The sequence below is a fragment of the Parasteatoda tepidariorum genome, chromosome 5, assembly GCF_982258835.1.
Source record: "Parasteatoda tepidariorum strain Cologne lab strain chromosome 5, Ptep-v5.0, whole genome shotgun sequence".
NCBI classification, from domain to species: Eukaryota; Metazoa; Arthropoda; class Arachnida; order Araneae; family Theridiidae; genus Parasteatoda; species Parasteatoda tepidariorum.
In genome coordinates this window covers 5247599-5264963 of record NC_141759.1, presented here as the reverse complement: position 1 = coordinate 5264963, position 17365 = coordinate 5247599, and the positions used below count along the sequence as shown (strand labels likewise).

Below are 17365 nucleotides of genomic sequence, written 5' to 3'. Positions count from 1 at the left end.
GAGGTTAATCACTTATTCAAAAATTAAAATCAAGCTTTGACAGCGAACTTTTGAATTAATCACTACACTTTAAAACTTCGACGCATAGACTGAAAAATGTCTCCTGTGTTACCAAAATTTAAATTATCATCCCATTTTCAAGTCGAGAAAGAAATAAACAATTTTGTAAGGTAACACTTGGATGTGAAATTTCTTTTCGACAGATAAAGTTTTTTTTACTTATGCATGTATAATTGTCATTAAATAAGCAAATTATGTCCTCTTTGTTAGTATTTTAATATTTTTACAACTTAAAAGTTTACATAATTTCATTAAAAAATACGTTGATAAGAGAAATTTATAGAATTCATAATGATATCTATCATGCATTAAATATTTCTTATTATACTTTTAATTAAAGTGTTTTTGTCTTTTTTGAGGTAAAAAATAAATGTCACTTACACAGGGGACATAGGGTAACACAAGGGACACTAAAGTAACAAAGTGGACATACGTATTTAACGCCAAGAGTTAAACAATTTGAAACGTATTACGACATATTTTATTTTTCATAAACATCAACTGAGCCATCAAATTGATAGAAAATTCAACTTCCTTTCATTTTTAAATTTGGATTTTATAGAATACCTATTTACATAATCAAACTGAATGTAAGTGAATTGAATCTGTTCCTGAGATAAAAGTTTTCTTATCTTGTTTTATTTCTGGATTGGCAGTTGTTATAAGCAATGACAAAACTCCCTTCTACTTTGTACTCCTCAAAAGCAACTGATCTAAAACAGAGATATCCACCATCTTATTCTACAGTTAGCTGATGTTGTCCCTTTCACCATAGGAATTTAGAAGTCGCTTCTTCAGTGATGCAGAATGGTTTTATTTTAGTGGATTTACGCACACGATGTATAAACTGGTGCACATCTGTTATGACTGTACCACATGCCACAATTTGATCTGCTATTCGCTTTAAAGTTCCACCTATTCTATCCGCTGCCCCTTTTCCATGCTGGGATTAATAAAAAAGACCACGTGCCTCGCATGAAACCATATTTAAAAAGCCTTTGACTAAATAAATAATTATTATTTTTCTGTCTATATTGAGTGGAACAACCATCAGAAAAAATTAAAGAATGTCTATCTCAGGATCAGTTTCCTTAACCATTTTCAAAATGGTCGTTAAAAGAGCCCATATGGCACTGGGGTTATGTTTATAGCTTGAAGAAACAGTGCTAAATGATACAGATTTTTTTTTTCAATTTCACAAAGCCCAATGTTTAAAGTTATTAAATTTTCTGAAGCACCATAATGATGTGCTTGAATTCTTCAAATAATTCGAGGTTGTAGTTCTCGCTGAAATCTACATGTCTAACAGCTTCATTACGTTGGAGATTTTTAAACTTCATATTGTTTCTGAATATTTAATATATGTTTTATGAAGAGGTTAAATTCTAGCTAGTGTTGAAAATGGAGAAGTCAATCATTTTTGAAACCTTCTTTACACTTAGTTTCTTTCCCTCTTTTTCATAAAGAGCATTTTTATAATTCTATTTGGCTTTTGCATCTCTGTTTATTGCATTAAAAAGAACATTGTTTCTGTAACAAGATGAACATTCTTTACACATGCAATCTTTTTTAATCAGGGCTGCATAATGTTGCTTCAATTAGATGATTAATGTTATTGGTTGGAATTATTTCCAACTTTTTAAAAGCAGTTATTTTAAATTTTACATTACTTTCCAATTTTCATAAGCATGTATATTGTGTGTCAACTGAAGGTGGCAAAACATAAAAGGGACGGTTTGTAGCATAAAAAGCATGAGAGCACTTTTCACCATTTTCAAAGAACTTTTTATATAAGTTTCTCGTCGTATCTAATAGGAAACTTTTCTTTTCAGAATACTTTGTTGCAGTTTTCTTCTTTCCTGCAGTTGCTCCATTGTGTGATGTCATTTCTTATATAAAATTCTTGAATACTGTTATTTTTATTGAGAAGCTTTTTTCTCAACTTTGTACTCTTTTATCACCCTATTTGTCACGATATTCTTTAAGATTTTTTTCTTATTTCTTTCTCATAGATTTTTGTACTGTGATGATACGCAATGTGTTAGAGCATTGTATTTAAAAAGTTGTGTAGAAATCTTTTTATTTCAGGTGTAACCAGGAAAATGTTTTCTCATAAATTACTTAGTTTTAAAGCGTGGAGTTAAATTACAATCCTCGTATCTATTCGTAAACTTTGCTCGATACACCATTTTTCTTCATTTTTCTACCCTTTGTGTAATTTCTTTTATTTTCCATTTTAAGTTTTATTTTCTCCTCATAAAGTTTTGCACTATCTTGCCTCATTTCTTCCTTAAACTGCCAGTTGACTCTTTTATTATATTTGAAGTTAAAAATGGAAAACCGGTTTTTTTCTTTTACACTTTCCTTGTTCTAATATTACACCACTTTTTTCTTGCTAATCTATGTTTTCTTGCAGACACATCACTTGTATTATGCTATCTATCACGAGCCTATTTGTTACATTCTACTTTATTTTTATCAAGTTTTCTCCTTTCTCTATAACGGAGTTGTTTCTCAGCAGCTATTAATGACATTATCGAAAAAAAGAACACAAAAATAAGAATAACCTCTGTATTATAGGAATAAAATTATTTATGGAAGGATCGCAAAATAAAAATTTAATGGTCCTTTAAAGTAACACTACCAATTATTAGTTTAAAAAATTCTGTTTTAAGTTAATAAAAAATTAGTTCTTTTTGTGTCTTTGTAGGTGTAAATTATAATTTTGCACAAAATTTATTTACCCAAGTCTTGGCAACTTAATAGTACAGAAAATTCATTCAAGTCTCCTGAGTTACTTTGTGATGTCATGTGTTACCAAAAACATGGTAACACAGGGACAAACTGAAATTTAAATTCTCTCAGAAATTAATGTTTGAACAGAAACATTACAAAGCTACGTGGAATTTTTTTTTAAGTATTATTTATAGTTTAAAAATAAAATAAACTACAATTATTGTTATTATTTATAGTAAAAATGTAAGGTAACATAGGAAACATACAAAAAATAAACCCTACTCAAAAAAATCATTAATCATCCAATTTATTCTTCAAATTTCATTTCCTGAAAAAATGGCTGCCTTAGAAGAACACTAAAAAAATAGAAGTGCATGAATGTCTACTGTTGTCAACTTTTTAATATGTATTTCTTGCATGAATTTTAAAAATAAAGTAGAGGTGACACATTTCTGGGACACATATAAGTTCTCTTTAAAAGACATAAAAATACAGAAAACTAATACAAAAAAACAGAAAGGAATGATATTTAGGAACACAGTAAGACAGTAAGGACCCTGAATTATGAATTAAAAATAATATTATGTAAAAGAAATGTAATGATAAAAGCTAAATAAGCTGCTGGGGCATAGTATTTTTCAGGAAACAATTTTTTATAACCTAATTGCAACAGTAAAGGAGAAACGTAATTAAAAGTTTCAGAATCATATTAAATATTTAAAAAAATCTGAAATTTATTATTTAATGCTTAAATTTTGCTTGGGTACAAAATTGTAAGAAATATAATAAGAGAAAGTGCCGGACTAATAAGAGAAAGTGTGCTTGGTTTTTAAAATGATCCAGATACCATTTTAAAGTTTTTTAGTAAGAAGTTTCTTATTTATATATTTTCTTTACATAATAACTAATAAAGGCAGTATGAAAGATGTAAACAATCTATGATAATTTCTCTTTATTTCATATTTAAAACCCTAAAAGGCAGTCGGAAGTCTCATATTCAATTAACATTTGATCAGTTTTGTTGAAAGGAGACTGTATATTTATTACCTGTTTGACAATATCTTCCCGTATATGGAGGACGGCATACACATTGGGCACCATTTCTACCGACAACGCACATTCCGTCATTTCTGCAGGGCAGTGGTGCGCACGGATCTGAAAAGAAAACATTGGAACATTTATTATTTTCAAAAAGTTTTACATAATAAAAATGAACATTAATAAGTATTCGAAGAAACCATTATGCATTCACATGTAAGACAAGACGGAAAGAAGTAAATCATGCTTAATACATATTTTTGGAAAGAAAGAAAAAATTGGTAAAATTTTGAACATACAATTTTAACGTTTTTTAGTTAGAAGTTTCTTATTGATATATTTTCTTTACTGAATAACTCATAAAGGTGGTTTGAACTATATAAACGAACAAGTTAAGTACTTTTTCTTTTGTTATTTTTTATTTAAAACCCGAAAAAGTAGTGAGAATTCTCATATTCAGTAAAAAACCTTATCAGTTTTAATAAAACGAGACTGCATATTTACCTGTTTCACAATATCTTCCCACATATGGCGGACGGCATACACATTGGGCACCATTTCTACCGACAACGCACATTCCGCCATTTCTACAAGGCAGTGGTGCACACGGATCTAGAAAGAAAACATTTTGATTATTTTCTGAATGTTTTACATAATAACAATGGATATTAAACCCTATTCCTAGGCACCATAATATATTCACGTGTAAGACGGAAAGAAGTAAATCTTTCTCAGTTCATATATTTTGAAAGAAAAACAAATTTGTAGATACCATTTTAACGTTTTTTAGTCGGAAGTTTCGGATTGATATGTTTTCTATACAGAATTGCTCATAAAGGTGGTTCGAACTATATAAACGATGAAAGTAATTTTTTTTCTTTTGTTATTTCATATTTAAAACTTCAAAGAGCAGTGAGAATTCTCATATTCAGTTAAACCCTTATCAGTTTCGTTAAAACAAGACTGTGTATTTACCTGTTTCACAATATGTTCCCACATATGGGGCACGGCATACACATTGAGCACCATATCTACCGGCAACGCATATTCCTCCATTTCTACAAGGCAGGCTTGCGCACGGATCTGAAAAGATTACATTGGAACATTCATTATTTTCAGAATATTTTACATAACAACAATAGATATTAAACCCTATTCCAAGAAAAAATAATATATTTACGTGTAAGAAGTAAAAAATCTCAAATGAATTCAATCTTTCTCAAAATAATTTTTTTAAAGAAACAAAAATGGGTAAACTCTTTTTTATATTAGTCATTTTCTAGCTTAAACTCTTTTTTTTTTCAATATTGAATAGGTAAATATTTAAAGAACGTCGAGACAAAGAGGATTATCTCTAAGAAATGACGTCCTTTTTTTCACCGGTACATTATTCGAATCGATCAAAATCAGGAGAGGAAGTTATTAAATTATTCCTACCTTTAACTTCGAAATCATGCCACAGTCATGTTTTGGCATGTAAAAAGGAGACAATGACAAGGCAAACGGATACACTGACAATGTAGTTTTCGCATGGGTAAAAAGGACACAATCTCTAAAAGGCTTAACCATGATCTTTCAAAATTATACTAACAGTTTTGCAATGTAAAAACTTCAAAAACATTTATAAAAGGAGGATAATTTACTTAATATAGAATTTATTCCATATTTTTTTTCAAAAACATTTTTATTATTTCCATATTTTTTTCCAAAACGCTGATATTAATTTAAAACCAGTTAAATGACTTCCTGAAAATCATGTTAGTTTATAGGGAAAAATTTGTCTTCTGAACAATTTGAAAATATGTTTTTTAATTGAATACCAAATCCTTCATTTAAGTAAAAAATAAAAATTGTTTGCTTCGTTGAAGATTATATTTTCAGAATTATTCGCCTCTTCAAGCTCGGCTTGTCAAACATATACAAATGTAGAGATATGTATGTAGATGGCTACGATAAGGATAAAAAAGATAAAACCAAACTATTTCTGTAACAGTTTATTTATGGGCAGGTAATAGTTCATTTGTAATTTGATATCTTTATTTCACCACTCTTTAGTCCAAATTACATAATTACATTTTAAACTAATATTTAGGCTAGTTTGATGTTGAAAACATGCAGTTTCATGAATTCAATTAAAAATCGGTCATTTTATGCGCATATAATGTGCTTACTTCCTAAAATAAAAAACAAAAATTAAATGTTTTATTTGCTTTATATTAAAAATCATTTGTCTATTACTTTTAAGTATATTGGCTACGACATTTATATTTTTTTACATGATGTTGCGTGCACATCATATCAAATTTTTATGAAAAGTCGCGTTGCGTTGAGAGAAATTAAAGAAATAAATCTTAAATTGAAATCGTCCCATCGTCAGGTACGGTTCTCAGAAAAACCATAGAAATCAAGAACCGAGAGGTAGATGAACACATTGATCAGTCTGCGAAGGGACCAAGGAAGAGTGGTATCCGCTCGGTATTACGTAAAGTGTTCGACTTCACGTGAAGGTCATCGGGCTATCAAAGCGGAGAAACTGTCTCCTCTGCAAAGATTTAAAATTTGTGTCTCCAAATCATCCTCAGAATGACCTCAGACAGTCACTACTATCCCAATGAACATCTCCAGTGCGAAGTAAATAGAGTATTATTACTCTATACCCTGTTGCAAGTTAAGAAAAAACTATTATCCTTATGAAAAGAGAATGTTTGCATCTAAGTGCACGCCAAAAAAGATGCCAAGCTCCTAACGCAAACTATCAATATCGCCAACTCTTAATATGACGTTGCCCAGCCTCCTGCTTGATAGCTTTCTTATTAATAATAGTAAGATTTATTAATAACAATAATCAATTAACAAGTAATAAGAATTAATAAATATTATATTTAAAACTCGTAACTAATATAGTAGTTTCCGTTCGCATTTAAAGAAACTAATGAAAGAATGATAAATATTGTTTCCAGCAGATGATTTTCTTCAACAGCTAAAGAAAACTAAAACTTATTTCGCATTTCATTTGTTAAGAGCAAGTCAGTATTAGACGCACCATTTTACATGGTCCAATCAAATCCAATGCTCCTGAAACGTCGTACAGCTGCTTCTTTTTCAAGAACGAAGTCTATAATTCCAGTAAGACTTTGAAACTATACAATTTTTTTTTAATAATCATAACAGATATCGTATCGTAAAAGATAACACGAATTAAATTTTAGCCTGTCTTGTTTAACTTTTAAAAGATTTCATATTGTTCTGAAAGCATATAGTCACGGATGATAACCTAAATCGTATACCGTATTTTCTTAACTAGCAACGGAGTATAATTGATATTTTTTGAACAGAGATAAACTCAAAACCTCAATAATAAAAATCTGAACTACATTTCAGCTATAAAATATAACTATCCGTCTGAATAATTTTTTTTAACGGCAGGAACTGAACTTATCGTTCTTCGCCTAAGAATTATGCCGGAAATGTTAATCATTTAGCGTTACATAGTGGTCACCGGTATACAAAGTAACGGAGGTAGACAACATTATCCACGCCACACTACCACAAATACTCGTTCTTATAGTGGTCCACATTCACGCATAACAGAGGACAGCACACAGAGGGAAGCATGCATGCCCTGAGCGGAATTTGAACCCGCAGCCATTGGCTTCGCGGTCAGGCACACTAACCACTGGGCGACAATGATTGTTTATGCAAAAAATAAAAAAGAGCATTTAAAAACTTATTCTTAATAAAACTAAGCAAATAACAACAAAAAAACTATTTAAAAAAAGTTACATACCAGAATTAGCACTATGATTTCCAGCTAAAGAATCAACACTAAAATTTCCTGCTTCGACATCTTGGCTATATCCACCAGCACCTGCTGCTATTCCTAAAATTATTTCAATCAAAAACTCAAGACTTTTTTTTTTCGAAAAATAACTAATAATTATGGCTGCGAAATCTTTTTCTCTTTTATAATTTCGAATATCACGATGAATAAAAAGTAAACGCAATCGTATTTTCAGTAACAGAAAAGTTTAGGTAGGAATATCCCTGAATTCAGATTATTGAACTCAGACTGGCCGAGCTCATCTCTTTGCTAATGCAATTTTACATGGAATTTACATTATATTTAAGATTATTTACAAAGAGTTTGATTAGAGTAGCGTTCTCTGGCTTACTGTAACAATACGATACATTTTTTGTAACTACTGCACATTTAAAGTTTGTAAAATTGAAACATAACACTGATCTAAATTTAAATGTTACTTTAATACATCCATCACTAGCTTCATGTCTTCAGAATTTATTCCACAAACGTTACCACTGCCTGGGATTGACAGGAAGTGTTTCTCTAATGTGGTTACTGTCATATTCCATAAATTCATTTTATGTTCACTTACGTATCGTAAAGAGAATACACCATTTGAAAAATACAATTCATTATTTCAAAATTAAATTAAGCTGTAAAGTTTATCTTCAATACAAAATTTGGTCCTTGCTTGACAAATTCCTACCACAGAGCAATATCTATCCTTAAGACGATGTCAAGAATACTTGAAAAATCGAGATCTTTCGTGCTATAGAAAGTTGTTGAAGAAAGTTACTTTGAAGTCTTAAATTAAAAATTCTTCAGTGGTATACCCTACTCTAATAATTCAGAACGTAAGTGAAAATCAAGTTAATTCTGTTGAACTCAAATTTGAAAAATACCAACGATTCATGGTGACTGACGCACTGTAGAAAGTTGCACTGTAGAATTCAAAAATTGAAATTCTTGTGTTGTATATCCTCCAGCGATTCTTCAAAATTTTAAGCGAAAATCACGTTCATTTCTGCCGTACTCAAAATTTAAGAAATATTAAAGATTCATAGAACTTACGTGCTGTAGAGAGTTGTGTCAAACTTTTGACAGAAGCTTTGGATAAAACCAATGGGCATAACACTAGCAATGATTAGATCCAAGCAACAATAATGTCTTTCTTGCTGTTTGTCTCTAATACCACTTGTCAACCAGCAAGTCTGCAGGGTGAAACCAAGCGAATTTAAAGCAGAGGGTGTGCTTCTTGTTTTTACGTAGCGGCATCTATGGGCCAAGAATACGACTTCAGCCCCACACACGTCGCAGCCTGTTTATAGGGTAGACCCATTCCCTCATCCAAAGATCGTAATTTTGACCTAAACCAGAGAACAATCAATCTCCCATTCGGTACCCCCAGAAGTATGATTTGTTATAGAACATGCTGTGACTCAAAAGATTTAACGTGCACCAGTCACCATTTACTACAAGGAGAGTCTTTGACCAACGAGAATCAAACCCACGACCTCCTGGACATGGGCATAACGCCCTAACAACCAGGCTATCCCGGCCTTACACTGAAGTCTAGATCAGTCAGCCATCATTTCTCAGAAAAATTAGACATTGTATTGATGAGTTTTGAGTCATTCTGTTCAATCTAAGCGAAGAGTTGCACAGTTCTCTTTTTTTCTTTCATTCTAAAACTCTGTTTTCCGACTTTTTATCCAAAACGCCAAGCAAGAGTAAAAAATTTCATTATTGGTCAGAAATCAATTTATTAAAATTATCCACATCAAACGAGGAAAGCGTGTTAATTTTTAAGATTTCCAAAAATTAAAAAAAGTGATTCATTTTTAAAAAATATTTTTAAAAATTGAGGATTTTCAGAAATTTTTATTCATTTTAAATATAATTAAGCGTGAATGGGAGGTATTAATCGTTTGTAAAATATTTTATACAGTAATTATTCATTATACATTGGGCAATTTTTATTCTCTAAAGTATATATTTAAAAGTAAAAGTATGTATAAAGTCTTAAAGTATAATATCTAAAGTATACATAAATTATCTCGCAATCGATTTGTGAAGGGCATGCCAGCATAAGACGCGCCCTTTTTAGTTGCCCAATCAAATGCAATGCTCTTGCAACGTCGGAAAGTTGTTGTTTTCTTTTTCAAGAAAGAATGTTCGCTAACAAGGGAAACTAGGGAAGTGTGACTCGCCAATTTTGAAATAAACTAGTGGGATGTATGCCTTATGAGGAATAATTTTAGGGGGCAACATTCGTTTCGGCCCATAGAGGGTCCTATGAGAGATAAAAAATAATTAAGTATGTAGAAAAATCGGTATTTCATTACTTCAATGCAGACTATTAGTTATTGTAATTATCTTATACTCCAATTAATTTTATGGTACTTTCACGTACTATATAATGCATATTTATTGTCAAAATTGATTTCGAAAATTTTATATATCTGTAGTTTTTCAGAAAAAAGATAAAAAAATTTGGCATTTTTAAAAAAAAAATTTGGCATCAAATTTTACAATATTAAAACTAATAAACAGTAATAAATTTCATTTGTATGAGAGTCGAAATATAATACGCATTTTCCCAAACTGATGGAATTTTTTCATATTTAATGTGTATCCAAAAATGTGATTTATAAAAAAAAAAATTTTTTTTTCATATTGTTAGATCTTGCAAAAAAATCTGAAAAGATTTATGTGATTGCATAAAATTAAATTGCATTTATAAAAATGTTTTCAAATTTGCTTGGCGGGAAATTTGAACTTAAAAAAATATTTCAGTTTTCAATGATTTTCTTTTTTTCTTGAAAGGTCAACCGTACTATATGAACAAAATTTATAAGTATTTGTCGTTTTAATAGACACATTTTTTTTCTTAATTTTTTTATTGCACAACTGGTAAAAAAATGAAGAAAAAATAAGTTTCAAAAAAATTTAAATTTTTTGCCAAAAAATTTACATATTATTAAAAAAAATCGTCCTGTGAATTGTTCAATATTTTGTCAAAACGTTGCTATTTTTGAAATATTATTCATACAGTTATCTTTATACCTGATATCGTAGCCAATGCCAACTTTTAAAGTCAAATATTTCAAAAATTAGCTAGGATATCAGATATAAAAATAATATTATAAAGATAGCAATGTTTTGACAAAATATTGAACAATTCACAGGACATAGATATCAACGGATTTTCCACTTAAAGTGACATATCACTTCAAATTTTGTGTATTGATCTTTTATGAAAAAAATCGAATTGAAATTTTAAACATTTTTTAAGTTCAAATTTCCCGCAAAACAAATTTGAAAACATTTTTATAAATGCAATTTAATTTTATGCAATCACATAAATTATTTCAGATTTTTTTGCAAGATCTAACAATATGAAGAAAAAAAAATTTTTTTTGCAAATCACATTTTTGGATGTTACATAAGCTATACTCACAAAAAATTCCATCAGTTTGGGAAAATGCGTATTATATTTCGACTCTCATATAAGTGAAATTTATTACTGTTTACTAGTTTTAATATTGGAAAATATTTTGAAAAAAAAAATTTAAAAATTTGATGCCAAATTTTTTTTTTTTAAAAATGCCAATTTTTTTTTATTTTTTTTCTAAAAAACTACAGATATATAAAATTTTCGAAATCAATTTTGACAATACATATGCATTATATAGTACGTGAAAGTACCACAAAATTAATTGGAGTATGAGATAATTACAATAACTAATAGTCTGCATTGAAGTAATGAAATACCGATTTTTCTACATACTTAATTATTTTTTATCTCTCATAGGACCCTCTATGGGCCGAAACGAATGTTGCCCCCTAAAATTATTCTTCATAAGGCATACATCCTACTAGTTTATTTCAAAATTGACGAGTCACACTTCCCTAGTTTTCCTTTGTAAGTCTAGGATTCTAGTAAGACTGCGAAACTATACTCTTTTTTTTAATAATTCTATGATATGTATCCTAAAAGATAGAACGAATTAAATTTCCGTCTGACATGATTTAACTTTTAAAAGCTTTTATATTGTTTTGAAAGCATTTTGATAGCGAAATAAAACGGGACTATACGCAGTCCTGGATGATTACTTAAATCGTATACTGCAATATGGTCTTTTCTTAACTTGCAATGGTGATTAATTGATATTTTTTGGACTGAGATAAACTCAAAACCCAATGATAAAAATCTAGACAAAAATTTGGCAATAAAATATAACTGTATCCGTCTAAAGGATTTTTTTAACAGCAGGTTCTTTGCCCAGTAAGATGCCGAAAGTGTTCTTCATTTAGCGTTACCCAGTCGGCACCGGTGAACAAAGTCACCGAAATAAACAAAATTACCCACTCCACACTGCCACATATACCCATTCATAGGGTAGCCCACATTTCACAGCAATAGAGGACGGCACAGAGAGGGAAACATGCATGACCTTAACTGGATTCAAACCCGCAGTCAGTCACGCTAACCACTTAGCCACCTGGCCGGCTACGCCTAAATAAACACTAGGCAGCAATACTTGTTTTTAAAAATTAAAAAAAGCCATTAAAATCTTATACTTTATGAAACTAAGAAAATAAAACAAAAAACCTATTTAAGAAAGCAACATACCAGCTCCAAAATCAGCAGTATGATTTCTTGCTTTGACACCTTGGTCATCAGCAACTTCTGCTCCTTCTAAAATAATTTCAAGCAAAAACTCAAGACTTTTTCGTTTTTTTTTTTTTTCAAAAATAATGAATAATTGTGGTTAAGAATTATTTTTTCCCATTACGATTTTGAAAATCACGATTAAAAAAAGTAGACTGCAATCATATTTTTAGTAACAGGAATGTTTAGTTATGTATACCCTTGAACTCATGTTGCTGAACTCAGGCCGGCCAAGCTCACTTCTTTGTTAATGTAATTTTACATGGAATTTACATGATATCTACAGTTATTTACAAAGATTTTGGTTAGAGTAGCATTTTTGGCTTACTGTAACCCAAAGATTCATTTTCATACATACTGCACATTTAAAGTTTGACTCTTTGGGAAATTGAGGCCTAACTGATCTAAATTTTAGTGTTACTTGGATATATTCATCACTAACTTCATGCCTTCAGAATTCATTCGAAGCCTGCACCACAAATTTGGCAAACCTTACCACAAACTGGGTTTGACAGGAGTTGTTTCTCTAATGTGGTTAGTGTCAGAATCGATAAACTCTTTTAATATTATAATCACTTACGCCTCGTAAAGAGGATACACCATATAAGAAATCCAATTAATGATTTCAAAAATATCTAAAATTTTGAAGTTTATCTTCAATACAAAATATGGTCTTCTCTCAACAAATTCCTGCCACTCAACAATATCTCTCCTTAGGACATTGCCCAGAATATTTAACAAATCGGGATCTCATTCCTTTGCCACATTGGCTAAGATGGCTAACTGTTATAAACCAAGTCATTAGGATCTATATAAGAGGGATCTTAAAAGCAGGATAAATCGTCACTAAAAATACTGTTAGAAATTTCATACTGTCGAAGATAAACGTTTTGACTTTGGACTACTTTGAAGTTATAAATTGGAATTCTTGTGTTGCATAACGTCCCCCAATGCTTGAAAATTTAAGCGAAAATCGCGTTAATTTCTATCGTACTCAAATTTAAGAAATACCAAAGATTCATTCTAACCTACTTTGTAACTTACATTACATTATACTTGGCTATATGAGATAGAAATGACATACGTTTGGCAGCAAAAAAAATGGCTTTTATTGAGCCTTTGGGTACAAAAGGAAAAAAAAAACACAATTTGTGCGTATGAGAAAAACAAATTAAAAAAGGTGTTTCCATAAACGAAAATCGTTTTCTGTTGGAGGAAGGGTTTCCCGGTCAACAAGCAACGTCGAACGCCTTTGAGACATCGAGTCAATGAGGGGCTGGGGAATTCTGTCCCACTCATCCAAAAGAGCTCTTTCCAGTTCTTGGAGAGTTTGTGGGGATCGTAGGCGTTCAGCGATTTGTCGGACTAGAATATCCCAAACATGTTTGATGGAGCTCATGTCCGGAAAACTAGCAATCCAATCCATTCGTATGATTCCTTCGTTCAAAAAACAATCATTCACCAAGTTAGCACGATGCGTCCTGCAATTATCGTCCATTAAAATGAAGCCATCTCCAATTGCTGCAGCGTAAGGGACTAATATAGGTCTCAGGATCTCATCCCAATATCGACGACCGGTCAGAGCTTCATTTCGAATGATTTAGAGATCAGTGCGCCCATCAATGGGAGGCCAAACTATCACTCCCCCACTGCCAAATCTCACGCTTTCGAGCATAAACGCACGATTGTTTCCAGTGTCCCGTTCCCTCCCGATGAAAATACGCCTATTATCAGGATGAACAGAAAAACGGGAGTCCTCGGAGAAAAAATATTGTGCCATTAATTTCTCCACCTGTTTGCATGTCTCTTGCCCACTCCCTGTGGGCGAGACGGTTCTTTGGTGTTAACGTGAGAGACACCATTGGTCGGCGAGCCTAGAAACCTACAGAGTTAAAGCGGTTTCGAACAATTTGTGTCGAAACTGTGGTGCCAGTAGCGGAGCGAAGGTATTGTTGAAGAAGAGTGGCATTCATATTTCGGAGTCTCTGAGCCCTTAGCGTTAAATAACGGTCTTCAGTAGACGTTGGTGTTCATCTACGCCTTTGCCCTGATCTTCGGTCTACATTTCAAGTCTAGAAAAAACGGTTGCAGATCCTGGAAATCACACTTTGTTAAACTCCAACGGCTCCTGCTACTTTCCTTGTATTTAGCCACCTGCTAACCGACCAACAACTCTCCACGCTTCTGATTCCGTTAAATAAGTTCGTTGAGACGTAGCACTAATCGAAACAACGCGCTTACTTTATGTTGATCATTCTTTTCCGCATTGTCTCACATCAAACTAAACCAAAAAAAAAAAAATCAGATCAAAACCAAATAAAATTTGCTGCAGCTAAAGTGTCATCTTTGACATTGAAATTCATAATTTACAAACTGCGAAGTTTTAAAATAAGAAAAATTGGTATTTCTGACTATCTTCTGTCAGTTTATGCAACAAAAAAATAATATTTACTATTTCATATATTGTTACTTCATATTTAAAACCCAAAAGAGCATTGGGAATTCTCAAACTCAGTTAAAATCTTATTCCTTTCATTTAAACGCGACTCTATATTTACCTGTTTCACACCATCTTCCCTCATATGGGTAATGGCATAAACATTGAGGACCTTTACTACCGATAACGCACACACCGCCATTTCTACAAGACATTCCTGCGCAAGGATCTGAAACGAAAACATTGGAACATTTATTATTTTCAAAATGTTTTACATAATAAAAATGAACTTTAAACCTTATTCCAACGAACCATAATATATTCACATGTAAGGCGGAAAGTAGTAAATCCTTCTTACTAGATATTTTTTGGAGTGAAAAAATTAGGTAAAATTTTGTACATACCATTTTAACGTATTTTGTAAGAATTTTCTTATTGATATATTTTGTTTACATGATAACTAATAAAGGTGGTTTGAAATATATAAACGATTAAGGTTTTTTTAGTTCTTTCTTTATGTCATATTTAAAACTTAAAAGAGCAGTTGGAATTCTCATATTCAGTTAAAACCTCATCAGTTTCATTAAAACGAGATTGTATATTTACCTGTTTGACACCATCTTCCCACATATGGGGGACGGCATATACATTGTGCACCATTTCTACCGACAACGCACATTCCGTCATTTCTACAATTCATTCCTGCACACGGATCTGAAAAGATAACATTGGAGCATTTATTATTTTCAAAATGTTTTAAATTATAAAAATGAACATTAAGCATTATTCCAACGAACCACAATATATTCACATGTAAGACGGAAAGTAATAAATCCTTCTTGATAGATATTTAGGAAAAAATTATAGAAACTTTTGTTGAGACCAGTTTAACGTTTCTTAGTCGGAAGTTTCTTATTGAAATACATTTTCGAAACATAATAACTATTAAAGGTGATTTGAAATATATGAGCGATCAAGTTTTTTTTCCTTTTTTATTTCATGTTTAAAGCCCAAAAGCGCAGTGAGAATTCTCTAATTCATTTAAAACCTTATCAGTTTCATTAAAACGAGACTGTATATTTACCTGTTTGACACCATCTTCCCTCATATGGGGGACGGCATATACATTGTGCACCATTTCTACCGACAACGCACATTCCGTCATTTCTACAATTCATTCCTGCGCACGGATCTGAAAAGATAACATTGGAACATTTATTATTTTCAAAATGTTTTGCATGAGAAAAATGAGCATTAAACCTTATTCCAAGGAACTATATACCTAAAAAGATGGGCAAAATTTTAGGAATAGTACACACCCAAGCAAACAATTTTTATCAAAGAATGCATGGTCGAAAACAAAACGCAAAACCGCTAGAGAGCGTCAAAGTTTATGTTCTTATATGAGGCAAAAAGACACAAAGAACGATTAAGTTAATTTATAAAAGCCAATTTAATGGCATGTGATTACAATAAGTGTTCAAAACAGTGGCCGGCAGCGGCTATGCACGCAGTACAACGGCGAAGAAAAGATAGGCGAACATTCAGAAGCACACCAGGAATAATTACGAACTTTCCTTGCAGCGGCCGAAAGCTTGGCGACAAGTAACGCAGCGCAGTAACTCGCAACAGGAATGAAGCTTTCACGTTTGCATCAAACAACTTTCCAAATGCACCAACACCTTTGCCTTTTGTTTTCGACCATGCATTCTTTGATAAAAATTGCTTGCTTGGGTGTGTACTATCACTTCCTAAAATTTTGCCCATCTTTTTAGAATCACCATGTATATACATGTAAGACGGAACGAAATAAATTCTGCTTACACTTAATACATACTGCTTAATACGTTCTCTCTTAAAATGAATGAGTGATTTCCCCAATTCAAAAAAGAGTGAAATTTGTGCTCAGCTTGAGTTGAATACACCTATATTTGAGTGACTTTGTTAGAAAACTTTATTCTCAAATAATCTATACACAGATTATCCCTTCATTACTTTAAGATGACATACCACACGATAAAATTTTATAATTGCAAGATCTCAATATGTAACTTAAAAACAGAAAAACTGAATTCTAGTTGAAAGTTATCACTCAAAATTAAAAAAAAATACTTATCAAAAAAAACGATAAAAATTTATTAATAATCAACATAAATGATACTATTTCAAGTAATTCGGATGATTCTTTATTGTTGTTTTCCAAATTATATGGATTCAGAAATATATACTGTTCTATACCTATTACAGTTCTGCATGTTCTAAAATTACATTTGTTCATTGGAATGAAGTAAGCAATATAGACTTCACTTTAATTTGTAATGTATTGAAGATAAAAAAAAAAAAATGGATTTTACCGTAATATACACATTTGTAACAGAATGGAAGTTATCGGTTGCAAGTTTGTTGATAATACAAAGGTAAAAATTATTGAGAAATTTCTTCAAATGTTGGGCGCGTTCTGTTTCTGAAAGATTTACCAATGTACTGACTCGTTTTTTCAAGTTCTTATGCCTTTTCCTTAGAGAAATTTTGCTTCCTATTTGCTACTAAGAAAATGGCGCCCGACTTTGCCAATAATTATGATTACTATAATAATAGCTCACACAATTAAATGATT

At 31.4% G+C, this 17365-nt stretch overlaps 1 protein-coding gene across 20 annotated transcripts in view; it reads right to left on the bottom strand.

Moving 5' to 3' along the window:
* Positions 1-17365, bottom strand: part of LOC107438374 (uncharacterized) — a 140239-nt gene that overhangs the window by 107616 nt on the left and 15258 nt on the right. For 9 of the 20 annotated variants that reach the window (XM_087163204.1, XM_087163198.1, XM_087163199.1 and 6 more), the window contains 2 exons: positions 15833-15940; positions 15355-15462 (listed from right to left, as the gene is read on the bottom strand). In XM_087163204.1, the coding sequence (XP_087019330.1) occupies positions 15355-15462; positions 15833-15940 (216 nt within the window). Of the gene's footprint in view, positions 1-3843; positions 3952-4338; positions 4447-4809; positions 4918-7621; positions 7715-12272; positions 12339-14869; positions 14978-15354; positions 15463-15832; positions 15941-17365 lie in introns of all 20 variants that reach the window. The other 11 variants (XM_087163214.1, XM_087163205.1, XM_087163208.1 and 8 more) reach the window with 10 other exon arrangements.